Source organism: Cryptomeria japonica, chromosome 4 (assembly GCF_030272615.1).
Source record: "Cryptomeria japonica chromosome 4, Sugi_1.0, whole genome shotgun sequence".
In the NCBI taxonomy this organism is placed as follows: Eukaryota; Viridiplantae; Streptophyta; class Pinopsida; order Cupressales; family Cupressaceae; genus Cryptomeria; species Cryptomeria japonica.
Window position 1 is genome coordinate 563,424,383 of NC_081408.1, and position 17,739 is coordinate 563,442,121.

Sequence of the window (17,739 nt, forward strand, 5' to 3'; positions counted from 1 at the left end):
TCAAGACCTTTGATATTCAAAGGTCCTTACTCTGTTTTTCATCAACTCCTTTGAGGAGCCCAACTTCTTTTCCACCGAATAATGATGGGGGGAAACCTTCCTCCAGCAAGTAGCTTGTTTGTTCACATTCCTCTTTGCACACTTAGCTACAACATGTCATGTTTGATAACATCGTCTACATCTAAAAGGGATACCTTCATAATCCGTAAGTTGCAGCCAGCTTCCATTTGAAGATTTCAAAGCTAACTCCACTAAAAAAGCTTGGGTCATATCCATTTCAACCAATATACAAGCATAAGTAGTGTACCAAAAACCTAAGGAACCCTCATCCATCCCCAAAAATCTACCCAAAAATATTCCTACAACTTCAAAGTAAGCTTCAAATCAAATATTGCAACTAAAAGTTTGGAAGTCTTATCCACAATGGAGTCTTGTCGAAAGATTTAGTGGCAGGGTTAAAGGTCAGGTACCATGATTTCAATAGAAACAAGTGTTTGTCCTCCTAGCTCCCCTATAATTTGCATAACATTTTATTAATGTCTTTTTCATTCTCAAATACCACCACAAAAAAACCCCGAGCACTCAAGTATATCTGAACATCCCCCACCAAGATGAGCCTCCAAAATTATCATATCTATTTGTGTAATTTGCCTAGGAAAGCCTTTAAATCTCCCTACCAAACCCAACTAGCCAAAAAAAAAAAGAAAAAACTTCGCATTTTCCATCACTTCATTAGCTATTTCATCTCGCAAACACACCAATGGTTTGTCCATTTCTAACATACCCCATTTGTTTTTGAAGCGACCGCATCATTTGTATTAGATAGGAGTCCCATGTAAGAGGCTTCAGCTCTATTTTTAAGGAAGAGTGGGTCCATAAAGAGATTATTTTTCTGCTACTAGATTATTTGGAATCTTTTCCAAAAAAAATTGGAGCCCCTACTTTTTAGACATCTTCAATAAGATAAAACTAAATTTATCTACAACGAGCTTGTTTAAATTAAGAGTTTAAACTTAAGATGAGACTCCAACATCCTTAAATTTAAGAGCTTGAATTTTTAAATTGAAGTATAATACAAAATTAATGGAACCACCAACTTTTAAAATATTCCTTAAAAATCTCAACAGCTCCCATTCCATTTTTTTAAGGAATCCCTTCATAAAACTCTTCCCCTACGCACCGCCTTCCCTGCTGCCCATTATCCGCCTGCAGCCTCAGTTCAATACTCCTATCCTTCCTGCCCCACTCCTCCTCCACCTTCCACCCCGTCAAGTGAGGATTTTGAAACATTGCCAAAAACACCTCTATTGACAAACCTTCCACTGTCTGATCGAGCCCTATCCGCCCAAGAATAACCAGAAGATCTCCCAACATGATCTGATACCACCGTCTAACGTAGAGATCTTCGCCATTGAGGCAGTCCACATGTCAGAGCTTCCGCAAAAACCTTAGAACCGGAAGGGCACCGCAGCGACTTCATCCTCCAAAAGCAAATCCACACTCAAAAATTGATTGATCCACAAATCCAACTATAAGACAACAACAATTCAACATAAAATTTCGAACAATGAACACTCAAATTGTCTGATTTTTCTATATTCAAAGATAAGCATTTATGCCACATCAGTTTCTTACTTAATATTTAACAACTATCAATAGTTGAAAATTAATTTGTATTTGATTGTCACGTTTCCTTGATTAGCCTAAATTAACACTCAAATATTATCCAGACATATCAATTTCAAATTATTTTATTTGGGCATGAGTTTGTTTCTAAATTCAATTGTATGAGATAATTTTAGTATCAAAAATTTGGATATCAATTTGAAATTATTTTATATGGAAATGAGTAATTTCTAAATTCAATTGTATGAAATATTTTTAGTATCAAAAATTTAGGTGACACTATAATCCATCATCAAGATGCTAGAAAGCTAAACAAGTAGAATTAATGAATTGCCAATTGTGAGTGTTAATTATCTTAGTTGTCACCATTCATTGATCATTGAGCCTGCAATATTGAAATACCTTTTCCCATTGGACGTAATGTCTTTTCAATTTGGACTTTTACACAACCTCTCCGGTTTGTTTTAAGAAACATTTTTCCTGTCAAAAGTTTTTTGACACTGAACCGGACGTTCAAAGAACGAGAGAAAAAAGGGTCCACAAGGACCATCACCTAACAAGGTCAACAAAATTCTCTGAAACTAGCTTGCTAGCAGCCCCCGTGGTATACCAGTCTATCTTGCCACTACTCAACCATCTCCATCAGCATGAACAAAACAGTTATAAGACATATAATACAAATTATAAGATCCCTATTCATAGTTAATCCAAATGAGCTCCTGCTTGGATTGCCAAACAAGATTTAATGTCTAACAGCTCAACAAAATCCGCGAGTCCCAGTCAAAACTTGAAATGAATCCACAACAGCCTCCAAATTCCTGCACAACATGGTGCTAGTAATACACCAATAACACAAAAAGAAGCGAACAGGTTAAAAATGCAATTATCCAAACACGGGGTACTATATAGCATATAGACAATATGAAAGGAAAATTCAAGGACAGTAAATATGCACCAAACTATCCAAACTTTACAGATGCCAAGTGAAGATTATAACTCACCTGCAAAACAAAATGCAATTTGATTATTTGTGAATGAAAGTCAAATATGCGGAAATCAAAAACTTGAACCCTGTATAACTGAGATATCTTATCAAAACCAACCTAATGAAGAATTTTGCAGTATCACTGGATAGAGCAGTCTGCTTCAATTGAGTACTCATACAGGATAAATATTCTTGACGTGACATACTTCTTTAGTTAATTCAGAAGCACCGTCACATCCTTATCTATAAAAATGAGAGAATGAAAAGAAAAATGTGTTAGGTTACACTTTTTTCAACATCAACACTGGTAGGCAAGCTAGAAAGGTAGTAAGTGACCACGGTTAGGTAGCATCCTTATTGCTGTACAGAACAGAATATACAACCTTCATGCCAACATACCTTCTTTGTTTAAATTCCAAAGAAATTAAATGTACTATACCGGTTCCATGCACCTCCATGTCAAGACATTTCCAGGTACAAATTAAAGATACAAGTAGAACTTCTGCCGATCTTTGACTTTCAGGTATGTCTTCTCATTTGAAGATAAAGGCACATGAAATAAACCTTTTCTTTTCTCAAATGAAAATTATTAAATCCATTCAATCAATGTTGATGCCCCGCTCCTTTGCAGTTTCAACCACTCCTGCTAGATTTTCAGAACCCCGACGGAAGTTGAGGAAAGAATGCCATAAAGCAACAGAGAAAGGGTGAACAGACAAAGCCTGCTGGTAAAACTCTTCAAGGATAACATCAACATCTAAAAGCTCTAGGAAATTTACTACTTCTAACCAGGCATTTTCTGGGGCTATGGGGAATGATTGAAATATAGAGTTGATTAAAAGTGAACTTGCCCAGAAAAGGGCAGCCACAGATGAAATGCTCTGTGAATTGCATCTCTGAACTACCATCCTACATATAGAGAGAACCAACTTAAAATTTGCTGGTGCAAGTTCAAGAAGAGCTTCGATAAAATCGACTAAGTCCTTGAATGCACCAAAATGTTCAGGTAGAAGAGATGGGCCATGCCAAATTTCTAGAATTGAATTCAAAAGTGAACAATCTACAGGTATAGGACCCAAAAGATTCTCAATAAAAATTCGGATTTTCGGCTTTTTGATGCTTTCAGTGAAAGCTCGCGACAATGGCTTAGGAAGAGGAAATAACTGGTATCGAAGGAAGCACTTGTCAAATAATTGAAGCATTCTGGTATCAAAGCCATTCTTCATTGGCTCTGATTCATCGGGAACACCAAATAAAGCTAATGCAGCACATTCTTTGATACATTGCTTAACATCTCCATCATCTAAAGCAACTTTCAGTGCTTGGTCTACAGCAGATTGAGCTTTTTGGGGATCATTATTGAGGAATCTATATATTGCAAGATTGAGTAGCGCAAACATCACATCCTGGCACCAACTCCTCCTATCCACCTCTGTTTCTGAAAAAAAATCATGATCTTTTTTCTTCCTGTCCTTATATTCTTCAACTTCCTGCTTGCCCACTGCATGCCCTAGAGGAGAGCATGTAAGATAGTCTATGTCTCTTAAGGAAATAATTCTGTCTAACATTTTATGTTGATCCATATAAAAATACCATTTGTCAATTATGTTCTTGGCAGAGTCGGCTCCTTTTGACTCTAGCACATAACCAACATACTGATTCCAGAAACGCTGAATACCAGGTTTGCTTTCTGGCCAATTAGATAGTGACTCATCAAAGAATGCAATGCCTGCTCTGTCATTCCCACTATGTGATTCAATGGAAGAAGAGATGAGAAGAAGTTCAATACAGAATGGATATAGCTCTCTATACTGTAAACACAGTTTACGTGCACTCCCTAATCCTTCAATTGCTAACACACATTTGACGTGGTTGATAACCAATGCATGTGCTGGTAGAAGAGAATTGCCATCATTCTTCCATGACTGAGAACTGTGATCATGACAACCATTGAGATTAGAAACTGCATTATCCATCATTTTCAAGATACAAGCAATCACTGTTTCTGAAATCTTACGACTCTGCCACTCAACATCAAATGGTAAATTTTGCTCAAATTCAAGCCGCCCCAGGATAGCTTTAGGAAGTTCTCCATACACTCTGTAATATGTACAGCTGACCCAAAGAACACAAGCATCCTTCTTCGTCAAACATGACAGCACAGTAAAGACACTGCTAAAATCAGACTGTTCATTCTTGTTAAAGCCTTCAGTTGAACAGGATAGTTCATCGATCCATGTCATAGCTTTCTCCTTATACCCAGAAAGTGAGAGAAAATTAAGCATCTGCAAGACTAAATCCAGCACATATGAACTACTAGATTTATCTTGCATTTCACTGGCACAAGCTTTCAAACATAATGCAGATATTGCATTTTGGTAAGCTTCCAATCTCTGGTCCATTTGAAGACGACTGTTTATAAAAAGAAGCCAAAGTTCATATGATCCTTCGTTGTGCTGCACCTGTTTCAAATGAAAAAAATTATGCAATATGGATACTGTGTAAGAGTAAGTCTCATAAAAAGAGAGCAGAAATACATTTTTCTGTAGCAGAAATTGCAGAGGACTTGGAAATTACAGTGGAAAGGTAATGCCATGATAAAAGTGCGAAAAAGCAAAAAATATATAGTGCACCAAATTAATGTCTCCCCCTAGGAGCAACATGAAAATAAACAATGATGGACCTTAAAGAGAGCATCTTGTCCTGTTAGAGTGAGCTGGAACAGTGGTAGAGGTAATAGTGGAAGATTTACAATTTAACTTACCAGAAAATTATTGTTGTACAATTGAAAGCGACGAGGCAATAAAGCTTGGTTCATACCAGGTAATTTTCTTTAAGACAGGCTCTAAAGTGATAAGCACACTTTTAAATTCTAACTGCCCTAACAATGATCATTGGAAAATGTATGCGCTTGTGAGATAATATTATAAAAGTACTATATTTATCAAACTTATTTATTGACATGTCAAGCAAAGTAAAAATGAAGCAGCAGATAATCTCACCAATTATGTGGCTGATCTGGCACTTGGGATGATATCCCTTGGTTTCAATGAACTGGTATTGGTATAAGAAATAATGAAGCAATGGTAGTAGGACCCTTGCTGGAAGATACAGCGACCCAGGAGTGGATAGTAGATTTGACATTTGTGGTGAAGATCTGAAAATCCATGAGGGATACTAAGGAATATTAGGCCTTGAAATTGGTTAAGGCATATCCCTTGGTTTCAATGAACTGGTACTGGTATGAGAAACAATGAAGCGATGGAAGTAGGACCCTTGCTGGAAGATATAGAGACCCAGGAGTGGATAGCAGATTTGACATTTGTGGTGAAGATCTGAAAAACCATGAGGGATACTCAGGAATATTAGGCCTTGAAATTGTTTTTAAGGCATTTGATTCAATTCCCATGGTGAGTGACAAGCTGGATGGATGAGATTATTGTACCTAATAATTTTTTAGCTCCCTGCACGAAAGGAAAATGTCAGTATTTCAGTTAGGGAAGTCGGGCATATATTGAAGAAAAGGAAGGCACGATATGTTTTTACTCTGAACCAGCAAAACACTTTTTGAGGGGAGAAGTGAAGTCAAGACCTACAACTTGGAGAGATCTGAAGTATGATGGTAAGGGATTTGAATAGCATGTAGGTTTAGAAATAGACATGGGTCTTTGGTTATAATAGGTGAAGAAATAAACTGTTCAAAACCACACACCCCTTCCACTGCTAGGTGGAAGACATAATCAACCTCATTTAAAACCCCTCTTCCAAATGATCCTTTCCATTGGATGTTTATATATAATACAAAGAAACTAAAAATCAAATTATGGAGTTGCTTGACAAACGCCATATCAGCCCAGTGCTACTTAGCGTGGTACCATTGTTCTCAAGCCAAAGGAAGATGGAAAGAAGAATCTGCATAGAATCTTATAACCCTGAAAAAAAGTCACTTTCAAAAGGTTAAAATATCAATGTCCATTATTGCATTAAATGATCTTGAATGTGTCTACAATGTCCAATACTTCTTCTAGATCAGTTTGGTGATTGGATATAAAAGATAGTAATGCTAGAATGCTATTGGAAGACAGTAATTATAATTCTCTGACTTTTGCATATTATGTAAATATTACTCAAGATCTGATTTCAAAGTATCTTTGAACTACAAAATAACCTACAGTAAAGTGATTTCTAAAGACTGAACTTCCAGAATAAGCAGTTCTAATGCAATCAAGAAAAGCATATGGCATCCAGTCCAGAAAGTCTACAATTAAAACCTCACACCGGAAGGAACAATAATGTCTCTGTAACAAAGAAACTAATTTTAACAAAAAAATAAACTCACATATTAAAATGGATGCATAGAAGTATTTGTGAGTCACTATGTAGAGTCACTCGTCAAAAGTATACCCTTAATAATACTAACAAAGTTTAAACCAGTATTGCATGTCAGAAAACCACTTTCCAGTTACCACATGATATAACAGCATTTAGGTGAACACAAAAGAAGATGCGAGGCATACCGCATGATAGAACATATCATCCTTGCCAATCACTTTTTCCTTCCTGTAGAAAATATGAAGGTACACCACCCATAGAGCTACAGAATTTGGATTGGCCTCAATTGCTCGTGATAGCACACACAATGCCTACACACCAATTTCCAGTGCTGACTGTAAAAAGAAGTTAAACACTCTACAAAGTAAAATTTTGACAAGTCAAATGAATTCTCTCAATTATGAATTTCATTTACAGACCAAAATTTAACATCAGGGAATATAGTATTATATAAAAGTAAGAAATCGGGATTGAATCTTGCATAATCATTATGTTCTCTTTTGTGTATTTCAAGTATATTATCAATTAAACTCACTTTTTTCCTGCCATCCAATTTATCAATATTGCTGTCGAAGTTCATTGAATCAATTGCCAACTCCAACCAGCATTCTACATTCTCAAGTCCTCGGAAAAGATGCTTCTGAAAACAGATTAGCCCAAAAGGTTAAGAAAGAATATAAAATGACTAATAATTCCATTAAAATAACTCTTAAAGGAACATTAAATTAACTAATACAAGCATAGACTCCCTTGAATATCAATATAGGTTCTGAAATCAACAAGCATTTGATCTAATAATCCAGACCTTTAAAATATGTTTTCTTAGCATATTCTGGTAAGAATATCTTTGCTAAGCTAAACTTTTTTCACCATTCTAAACATGACTTCTACAGTTTATTATGGAAAATCATGCAATTATTTACACGAGGATTTTACAAGGCAGAGTTATTTTTCATTCAAAGGAAATAAGATCATATAAGAATTATATGTAATATACATACACCTAGCAGTCTAGCACCAATATTACAATATCTTCTCTTAACAAAAAAACTGGTAAATTTTAATCACAAAAATGGAAAAGCCAGTGCAGAAATCCACTGTTAGGGGGCACCACCAGGTCAAGGAAAAAGACCCATAGAAGAAAAGCTTAAAGTTGAAAATTGAAAAAGAATCATATTGATTAATCTACAGAGCTGATTCAGTATAAGATCAAAAGTGTTGGTTGCCATGAATGGATACATGTTATTTTGAGGAAGTTGATAGGAGGATTGACAGCATCAAGCAGTCCTTTGACCATGGCCATGCAATTCAAGAGTTCAGCAGCTGCCATAGGATTCAAGGGTATGCAGGCAGGTGCTTAGAACTTGTTAATATCTAAACCTTATTTCAAAAATTTCTTCAGAAAATCACATGGAATTATATGTCCATATTTGTTTCTCCATACTAATTAAGTTTGTTTTGGTAAGTTGTTAGCTTCTGTAATTGATGGTGAGGAAGCCACCAAAACTAGTATCTGTTGTAGCTTGTTTTCCAAAGTTTTTATAAATGGTTCATTGTTTAAATATATTTAACTAATTCTGACGGTCCATGTACCACAATACACTATCTATGGCCTGTGGGGAGTCTGCTTTTATCAGGGCACTTAATGTTTCCATGAGTAGCCTTTTTTACTGCTCCCTGGAGATGCTTTCAGGACAGGGTTGAAGCAATCAGATTTATGATGGTCTTATACAGTAGCCCAGTAACAAAAAAAAAAATCATTTACCAATTAAAAATTGCATAAGCATATTTATCTTAAGTCTAAACTCCTCTTCAATTAGTTTAAAATTTTTCCATTTAGCTTTCAATAATCGAAGATAACAATTTACTTTCATAAAAGCATCTGCCTGAAAATGTGTTTAACTGAACGAGAGGAAAGTGGATCAAGAAACAAAACTTGTCTAATTCCTCTTGCCCAGAGATCCATGGTTTGACGCGTGTATGAGACACTCAGATGTTACAATTAGAAAATAGATTATCAACAAAGTACATCAATATTAAAACTGCAAGCATGAAAGATATATTTACCCAAGCCTTTGTATCATCTGGATTCACACTCGAACTATACAAACAAGTGGGCAGTCGACTGTTATTGCCAAGCATCCACTCTCTAACTGCTACACTGTGCAAACATGCCATGTCTGGAAGTAGAAGTCTTTGATTGGCAAATGGAATAGCGAAGGATTGGCAAAAACCCAATTTCCAAAAACGCCAAGTGCTCTGTGCTATCAAGGCACCCACCATTGGGACATCTGCTTTTATAAGATGTGATCCAATTCGATATACTGGTACTGTCAGTCCGTAATTGCTGATGATACGACATGAAAAGCCTTGTTGAAGTACAGAATTTCCAGCAGTTAGTGCAAAGTGAAATTTGAAGCCCCTAGTGATCGCCTCTTTTGTTTGTATCTCAAAGCATACATCTGAATCTTGATTTCCACGACTTACACAATTTCTAGCTGAACTATCCATTTCAGTATTACAGTACTTCAAATGCTCAGCAAATTGTGGAGGATTTAGATTGTAGTCTCTAGCATGCTGCCATGGACATTCCTCATTATTGCATTTCCCACGGTGCTCAAACTTGCAAAGCGGCCAGAAGGGATTAATAACATGACTGCAAGTAATCGATTTGTCAGGGGTTCCATCAGCAGCAATAAGGTTGGAGTAGACACTATATGACTTAAACATATCCAAAGGACTCTCATAAAGTAGAAACCTTGGGAAATATTCCGGTATATCCTGCAATATGACTTGTGTCATCTTTCCACAACAACCACCAATGATTGCATTATTATTTGCAAAAATCGCTTTTGCATAGCTAAATACAACCTTCAATTCAGAAGACATCAACAAATTGCTCTCAAGTAGTTGATTGCTAGCCTCTTCACAATATTTTCTTCTCTTGGCAAAATTTTCTTCAAGGGTCTTTTGACCAGAATAAGCAGAGCCAATATGTTGCATGGAGGAGTCTTGGTTTTCCATATAAGCCACATCAAATGCTACAGATCCACCTGGAACTAAAAGCATTAAATACGTCAACAGATCTTCACAACATAATTTTTTATGAGAAGAAGATGCAACAGAAAGAATTTCGCTCTGTTTATTCTCAAAAAAACAAATCAGCAAACAATATCCTGTAAAAGGCACCCTATCGTCCATCATAAGACTTGTCATGTTAGATGTCCATCCATAATGTTCACTTTTTTAGTTTACATGCATTATGAATTCATTACTAATCATATAATTACAATCCACAAATATTATCAAATCTGACAGATTAGGCTGTTCACAGTCTGGATATTAACCTGAATTGCCTGAAGTTGCCAGTTCCTGGAGAGGGTTTTTCCATGCTGCCATAGTTTCTTTTTCTATGGCACAACCTTCATCAATGCCACTGCCAGAGTGACACTTTTCCTCGTTGCTTTCTTCAAAATTAACCTTCTTACATATTGAACTGGAAAAGTTTGCAGTAAAGCTCTTATTGTTAGCCTTCCCATTCTCAATAGCACTAGCATGAGAGTTCTCACTATGGCATGTACCAGTACTATTTTCATGCACATCATCACCAGTCAAGTGCCCAAGAGCAGTTGTCTTCACAGTCTATTCTCAATGAAGCACAAAAAACGCAAGTCAGAAAGAAATAGTGTAACAAGCAAAACAGTTGTCATTAGCAAAATGCTAGAATGATACCTCTTCAGGCACCTCTTGTGATAGAGAACAAGCATGGGCAAACTCTTCAATTTTTCCTGCAAAGCAAACTACGAAAATCATAAAGAATGCTATCTTCAAATGGAATTATCTTGAGAGACAAAATCCCAAATTATTCTGAAATTACAATGGATTAAAAAAATGTATTTTTTGAACAAAAGAGTGAATAGACAATACAATTACAAATAACAGCAATCTAACATACGAATAATTAGGCTTTAGAACAGAAAAATACACTTAGTAGTCACTATTTTAAAACAAGAAATCTTTCTGATAAGTGATGGTAAAAATGAGGTTTAATAGAATGGCCTCTCAAATTTCTGGTTTATGCACCTAAATTAAAAGAGAAGATTACATCACAGCCATACCTGGGAGCTGAATATTGCACTCTTGATCATAATTCTGAGCATGAAGTGACTCTGCACTTGTTTCTGCACCTGGACTTGCAGTACCCTCTTCTTTGGTTTTCTCCTTTAAGGAAAATAAGTCCATACCCAAATTCAGCTTTGAAACTGATGTGTTTGAAATTTTTGCAAGATCATCAGCACTGCATTCAGAAACTGGAATTTGGTTAGATCGTTTCCTCTTTTGAGGTAAACAAATGTGTTCTGTGGTGACTTGTTCAAAATTGGGTCCTCCACTCTTCTCCACAGCTGGCGGTTTCTCATCTGACAGAGCAACAGGAGTGATAGATGATTTTGGCTTTAGTTCACAATTTTCACCATTTTCTACTTTGGTGTCTATTACACTGTCTTTTAAATTTTTCTCTCTTATCAAACCATACTCACTGATTTTGCATAGTTCCATATTCTCTGAAATTTGTGATTGATGACTTTGAAAGGCTTCAGACATTTCAAATGTTAATTCCCTACTGACAGGATGCTTTTCTTCCATTTCATTTTTTTGTCCACTTGTATCAATCAACAATTCAGGTTCACATGAGTCAATGTCTTGGTTCCGGTTAGCTGCTACTCCTGAATCTACAGAGTCATAAATCTTGCCCATGTCTACTTTTTTGTTATCCATGCATAATCCATTTGCTGCATTGCCAATCACATTAGCTACAGTGAGTCTACCACTGGAGTTCTGCTTAACAGACTGAATGCCATAATTACTTGAAGACCAATTATTACCAATCAATGGTTGCAATGAAGGGTTAATAGCATTGTCCACAATGGAACTGTATTCATTTAACTTGTAGGCTGGCTGTTCTGAAGCCTCCAAGTGATCTTGGAGAAAAGGGGTGACCTCCACAGCATTGCTTAAATTTTTATGACCTGAACAGCTTTGAGGCTCATGAAATTCTTCTTTTCTCCCCACAGCTCGCTCTGGAGATCCTAGAGAAGAGTAAGTTCTCAATGCAACAGCTTGTATTTGAGCAGACAACATTCGTCTCTTCTCATGAAGATTCATACACCTTTCATTAATAGCTTGAACAGCAATTTGGGCATTCCGATAAGCTTTCCAAGCAATTTTTTCTTCCATTTCACACCTACTTCTATGCTGTCGTGCTTCTTCCAATTCTTTGTCAACCGCTTCTTCTTCTTTGATCAAATATTGCGCAGATGTATTTCCACTCTGTAATAAATCATCTTGAATACGAATGCCAATCAGTCTTGTGTTGCTTTGAGAATCTCTACTTCCCTGCATTGCATGGAAAAAAAATGTTAAGTTCAAAGAAAACCCCTAGAGGAGATTAAGCTTCCAGTTAAACAAGAAGCTATACCTGCCAGTGCACAAGTTCCCTAGATGTGAAAAACACTGAACCCCCTGTCTTTTGTTCTCCTTGTGTAATATCACCAAAGGTATCAGAAATAGATTTATTTCCACGAGCAGGTTCCACATGTTGCCTACCATATGTTAGATATGAACAACCTTCTTTGATAAACGGTCGAACGCTGCTTCCATCCTTTTCTTCTTTAGCGTTTGTCCAGCAATTCACAATGGACTGTTCCAAACCTGAATTCATTTTCTGAGAACTATTTTCAATATCTGCCGTTTGAGCAGATTCCCTCATGAACTGCCCCTTAGTCTTTTTAATCTCTAACTGCACTTTTTCACCTTCCTGAACAGGAAGCAATTAAATAGTTGTAATGGATACATGACACCAATTTTGACCATAAACTCCAAAAGTCATTTGACACAAATATTAAAGAAAGCTACATATCTATGAATACTATTAACCCTGGCTCAGGAATAAATCAGATAGAAGCTTATTACTCTTGAAATGAACTTTACATTTTCGATACTCACTTTGTTTGGGAAGCCTTCAACTGAACTGTGTCTTTGATGATCTGGAGTATAATGAGTAGAAGACTGATGATTAGCTAAATGAATATCGCTTCTTGATTCCAAAGATGGTCCATCTGTCTTGCGCTTTTTTATTCCTTCTCTTTCTGGAAAGCAATTGATGTTTGCATGATGGAAATTCTCAGGCATTACCCGCTTTGATGGTGTTGTACAATTCTTTTGAACAGAATCGGAATTTGACTGGATAGTTGCTACTTTATTTCCATCAATAACGTCTGCTGCTTTTTGACATTTTCGCTCTACAGGGTTATCTTCTGCATGTGGTCTTTTATAACCTGCTATATGAAGATTTGTTACAGGATTGTTGTCAATAGAGGCATCCTTTGCAAAATTATAGTTGGTGTCAGTGTTTAAAGTGTTTCTCCTCTGCTGTTGTAGACTACTTTTAATAACCTTCAAATCAGGGAGTTCTTGCACTGTGACATGCAAAACTTTCTCGTTTTCTTCCTCCATTTCCTTATCAGATGTGCCTACCAGATTCAGTGAGGCTGAACTGATACACATTTGTATGCTAGGAATTCCAGAAGTTGATTCTCCAATTCCTGGTGGATGTACTTTGCCATTTGGAGCCGAGACCATGCCTTGTCCCTTTCCCAATTTCATATGCCTCTGGACCTTGAGTTCATTTTCTTTAGTTGCAATTTGCTTCCTCAAGTTCTCTAAATCAACAATACCTTTGTTTGTAATCTGCTTTCTTAATTTCTCTAGATCAGTACCACCTTTTGTTGTAATTTGTTTTCTCAAGTTATCTAAGTTACTGCCACTAGGCTTTGTTACGGATGCACCAGGTTTGACCCCACGTTTCTGTCCTATTGAATTCTTTTGACCAATAACAATCTTTTGCTTGGAGGATGACTTCCATATTGAACCATCTGCAGATGCCCCAGAAGCCGCTCCACGGACTTGAATAGCACTTGACATGCTTGTACGCATTGCAGCTAGCTGCTTCTTCATCATAGCCATTTGATTCAACATTCCAGGTGTATGTTGTGATGCTGATGTCACCATCTGGGAAGAAGCTGCAGGAGAATGGTTTGCAGAAGACCCAACCATAAACCCCCGAAAAGACATATCGCCATGCCTCTCATTCATTTTCAAGTGATTTTCTTCAGCATCACTGTCACTCTCTCCATCAGAAAATCTAATTACAAGGTTATCATCTCTCTCTTCTGCTGAAGAAGATCTCGCAGATTGGTGCAGATCTTGCAAACTGGATAAGAGGGCATCTCTTTCCTTATGGCTTCCACTAACTGATGCAGGAGATGGTGCACAAGAAATCACTGGTGTTTGTACAACATTTGTGTCAAACAAATTACTTGCAGGTGACTTTCCTGCAGTTGCAAAGGCAGTATTTGATGAATGATATGGTTGCAGAAATGGCAAGAGCAAAAAAAAAAACCACCATGCAGAAAGTAAATATGATCCAGCCAAATGTCACATGCTACCAAGAGGCATTTTACAAACCCATATCAACCACTGCTCTTGTTGGGACCTATATAGAGAGGGAGATATGCAGCTCATTCAAATGTTTAGATACTTATAGTTGACAACATAGTAGCAAAAATCTTTAATAATCATTATAAATCACTGCTTAGCCCAGCCAGCAATCCGATCTGTGAATCAGGTTGCCAATTTTTTCCTCTGATCACTGGCACAATTCCCAAGGCTGCCAGTTTTTTTCCTCTGATTGCTGACAAGATTCGCAAGGCCAGTTTAATTGCAAATAAACTACAGTCTTTTCATCCAGTTATTTCAATTTGCCTGTCAAATACTTGTTCTTTAAATTTTCTGTCAAAACCTCAAATTTACATTGCAGATTTGGATTTTGCCCAAGCAACCAAACATTGGATCAATTAAATTGCACTGAAAGGTACTTATCCTTCAATGAATATCCATTCCTTTCTCATTTAGTTAGGTCCTAATAACTGCTTTATAGCCTTCATGCTTAGTTTTTTTAAGGGTTTGGAGATTGGTTAAAAGCGATAAAATTATGAAAAACCATGTGCCATGTGCCATGAAGGTCCATGTGACCCTAAACCCATGCTCTATTTCTAAGGATAAAGAGAAAAAATTGTTTGGGCTGCACCAGAAGGAAAAGTACCCTTTTTCCCTTATATTTCGTTACTCGTATGAAAATTTTAAAAACAGCATTTTTTCTCTATTTTTATGAATTTTTCAGCATTTTTTAATTTCCCAATTAATTGAAAGTCTTTTGTCTTTTGATCTCCAGAGTCTATGCCGAAAGATTTTTGATACTATAATTGAATTTAACTAAAGGGTAATTATATTTGTCTATAGGGTAATTATACTTGTAGTAATATAGACAGTTTGTTGTATTCCAAAGACAAGATGGTTAAGCGTCATTAAAGGCTATTTTTTCTCTATTTTTATGAATTTTTCAGCATTTTTTAATTTCCCAATTAATTGAGAAAGTCTTTTGTCTTTTGATCTCCAGAGTCTATGCTGAAAGATTTTTGATACTATAATTGAAATTAACTAAAGGGTAATTATACTGGGAAAGATGTTACCTTTTGGCATGATTCTTGGAATGGGCTTCCTCCTTTAGTTAATTATGAGATTTTGTTAGAAGTTGTTCCTATCTTCATTAACCTTTGGGGTTCCAAGCTTTGTGACTACATCGCTGGTGTGGATACTCTTTCAAATCAGGTCATTTGGAGGGACCCCTCTTCTCTCCCTATTTCCTCAGATCATAAGAAGTTTTTTCTTTCCATCCTCAACTCCCGTACAACTTTTATCTCCAACGGTATGGACAAATTGATTTGGAGCCCTTCCAAAAGGGAAATATTCTATTAAGAAGGGGTATAATGCAATTCAGCAAATGACTTCCCAAGTTCCCGCTCAGAGAGCTTATACTTTCTGCTGGGTGGTGTTGTCCTTCTTAAGGCTGGGGTTTTTTCCTGGCTTGCATTACATAAGAGGATCCTTACTAGTGATAGATTGGAAAGGTTGAATATAGCCCAGCCTTTTGTTTGTGTGCTTTGTGGTAATTGCATTGAGTCCGTGGACCATCTGCTTCTTCAATGTGAATTTGCTTCCCAATGTTGGTATTTTGTTATTGGCAAATTGTCCTTATCCCTTCCTCTTCCTAATTCTGTGTGGAACCTCTTCCAATCTTGGCCTGTCCTATATTTTTCCTCTTTATTCTCTTGTATCTGCAAAGTAATCCCATCTACTATTATTTGGTCAATTTGGTGGGAAAGGAATAAACGAATCTTCAGAAAGAAGTCGTCCTCCCTATCGGCTAATTCCCTTCATCATTTTAATCCAAACTCAGTATTCACATCTTGGGATGGTCATATCATGAATGTTTGGAAAGGCATTTATATTCCTACATCACCCTACTTTCCTAGAGTGAGGTCCAATACTGTTGATCGTTCTATTATTAAGTGGTGTCCACCGGAACCAATGTTTTTCAAATTAAATTTTGATGGATCCTCTAAGGGGATCCTGGGTGAGGCAGGAGTAGGAGTGTGTATCAGAGACCATTTAGGATGCCTCAAGGCATGCAAATCTCTGTCTATCCCTCCGGGTACAAATAATTTCGCTGAGGCTCATGCATTGCTTCAGGGTGTCTTACTAGCCAAAAGTTTGAGCATCTCATGCATTCATATTGAAGGAGATTCCATGTTAATCATTAATGCTTGTATTTCAAAGAAAATTATTAATTGGCAGCTCAGTTATATTTTCGAGCAAATATGGCCCTCTTATTGCTTCTTTTGATAAATACGTTATTTCTCATGTATACCGTGAAGGTAATCGGGTTGCTGATTTTTTGGCCAATCTGGGAAGCAATAAAGAGGAACTTGATTCTTCGGATCCACACTGGGATTTAGCTCGTTTTCCAGCTCTTAATAAACTTCTATCTGATGAATTGGTTTCTATTTGATTCACTTGACATGGTATCCGGCTTTTATATGTGGTATCCGGTTTTAGTTTAAGCCCTGTTTTTTCTCTGCGAGTTGGATTTTTTCCACTCTGTTCTACTAATTGTGTCCGCTCCAGTATGGCTCGGCTCTACTCTCAAGTTGGTCACGGTCTTGATTACCCCCCGTGCCTGGTCTCTATTGTGGGAGCTTTCTCGCTCTTGCCGCCTGATCTGGGTCAACCTTCATCCGCACAAATGGAAGAATAAGTTCTATTTTTTGGTTTTTGGTGTATCTGGTTTCTTGCTTTTTGCAAGTCGACTTGGGCTTTCTGTGACGAGGCACTTCATTCTGCGTGACATTATCTCTGCTGCAACTATGAAAGGCTAAAATGTTATTGATGTTTTGTAACTCTATTCTTCTGGTTGCATACTCTACTTGCCCAATGTTGGGATTTTTGTAATGTATCTGCAAACTCTATTGTAATCCAGCCACTGGCTAGCTGGATATATTTGTACTTATCATCTGGGGGGTTTATAGTTTTTAGGTTTGGATCTCTCTGATCATTACTTGTATCTAGCCTCGGGCTATCCTGGGGGGCTTCTTTATTAGCTTTAGGAATCTATATTTTGCATTTTCTTGTATACGAGCAATGATCGGAGTTTTTCTTAGTTTTAAAATTTAAAATTAATATAATATATATATTAAGCGGTATCGTCCACTTTGCGCAAAAAACAATAAACAAAAAAAAAATATAGACAGTTTGTTGTATTCCAAAGACAAGATGGTTAAGCGTCATTGAAGGCTATATTTGTGGTCTTTTTCCTTGTGCCAGTTAGATTCTCAGAGACT

At 36.8% G+C, this 17,739-nt stretch overlaps 1 protein-coding gene across 5 annotated transcripts in view; it reads right to left on the reverse strand.

The window, feature by feature from the left end:
- Window positions 1-2,017: 2,017 nt before the first annotated feature.
- Window positions 2,018-17,739, reverse strand: part of LOC131036087 (uncharacterized) — a 48,095-nt gene continuing 32,373 nt past the window's right edge. The window contains exons 2-12 of one of the 5 annotated variants that reach the window (XM_057967891.2): window positions 12,947-14,334; window positions 12,420-12,758; window positions 11,827-12,337; window positions 11,062-11,733; window positions 10,676-10,743; window positions 10,291-10,585; window positions 9,011-10,002; window positions 7,479-7,583; window positions 7,129-7,254; window positions 2,730-5,073; window positions 2,018-2,459 (exon numbers count right to left, since the gene is read on the reverse strand). In XM_057967891.2, coding sequence (XP_057823874.2) covers window positions 3,211-5,073; window positions 7,129-7,254; window positions 7,479-7,583; window positions 9,011-10,002; window positions 10,291-10,585; window positions 10,676-10,743; window positions 11,062-11,733; window positions 11,827-12,337; window positions 12,420-12,758; window positions 12,947-14,334 — 6,359 coding nt within the window. In that variant the 3' untranslated portion in view covers window positions 2,018-2,459; window positions 2,730-3,210. Of the gene's footprint in view, window positions 2,628-2,729; window positions 5,074-7,128; window positions 7,255-7,478; window positions 7,584-9,010; window positions 10,003-10,290; window positions 10,586-10,675; window positions 10,744-11,061; window positions 12,338-12,419; window positions 12,759-12,946; window positions 14,335-17,739 lie in introns of all 5 variants that reach the window. The other 4 variants (XM_057967890.2, XM_057967889.2, XM_057967887.2 and 1 more) reach the window with 4 other exon arrangements.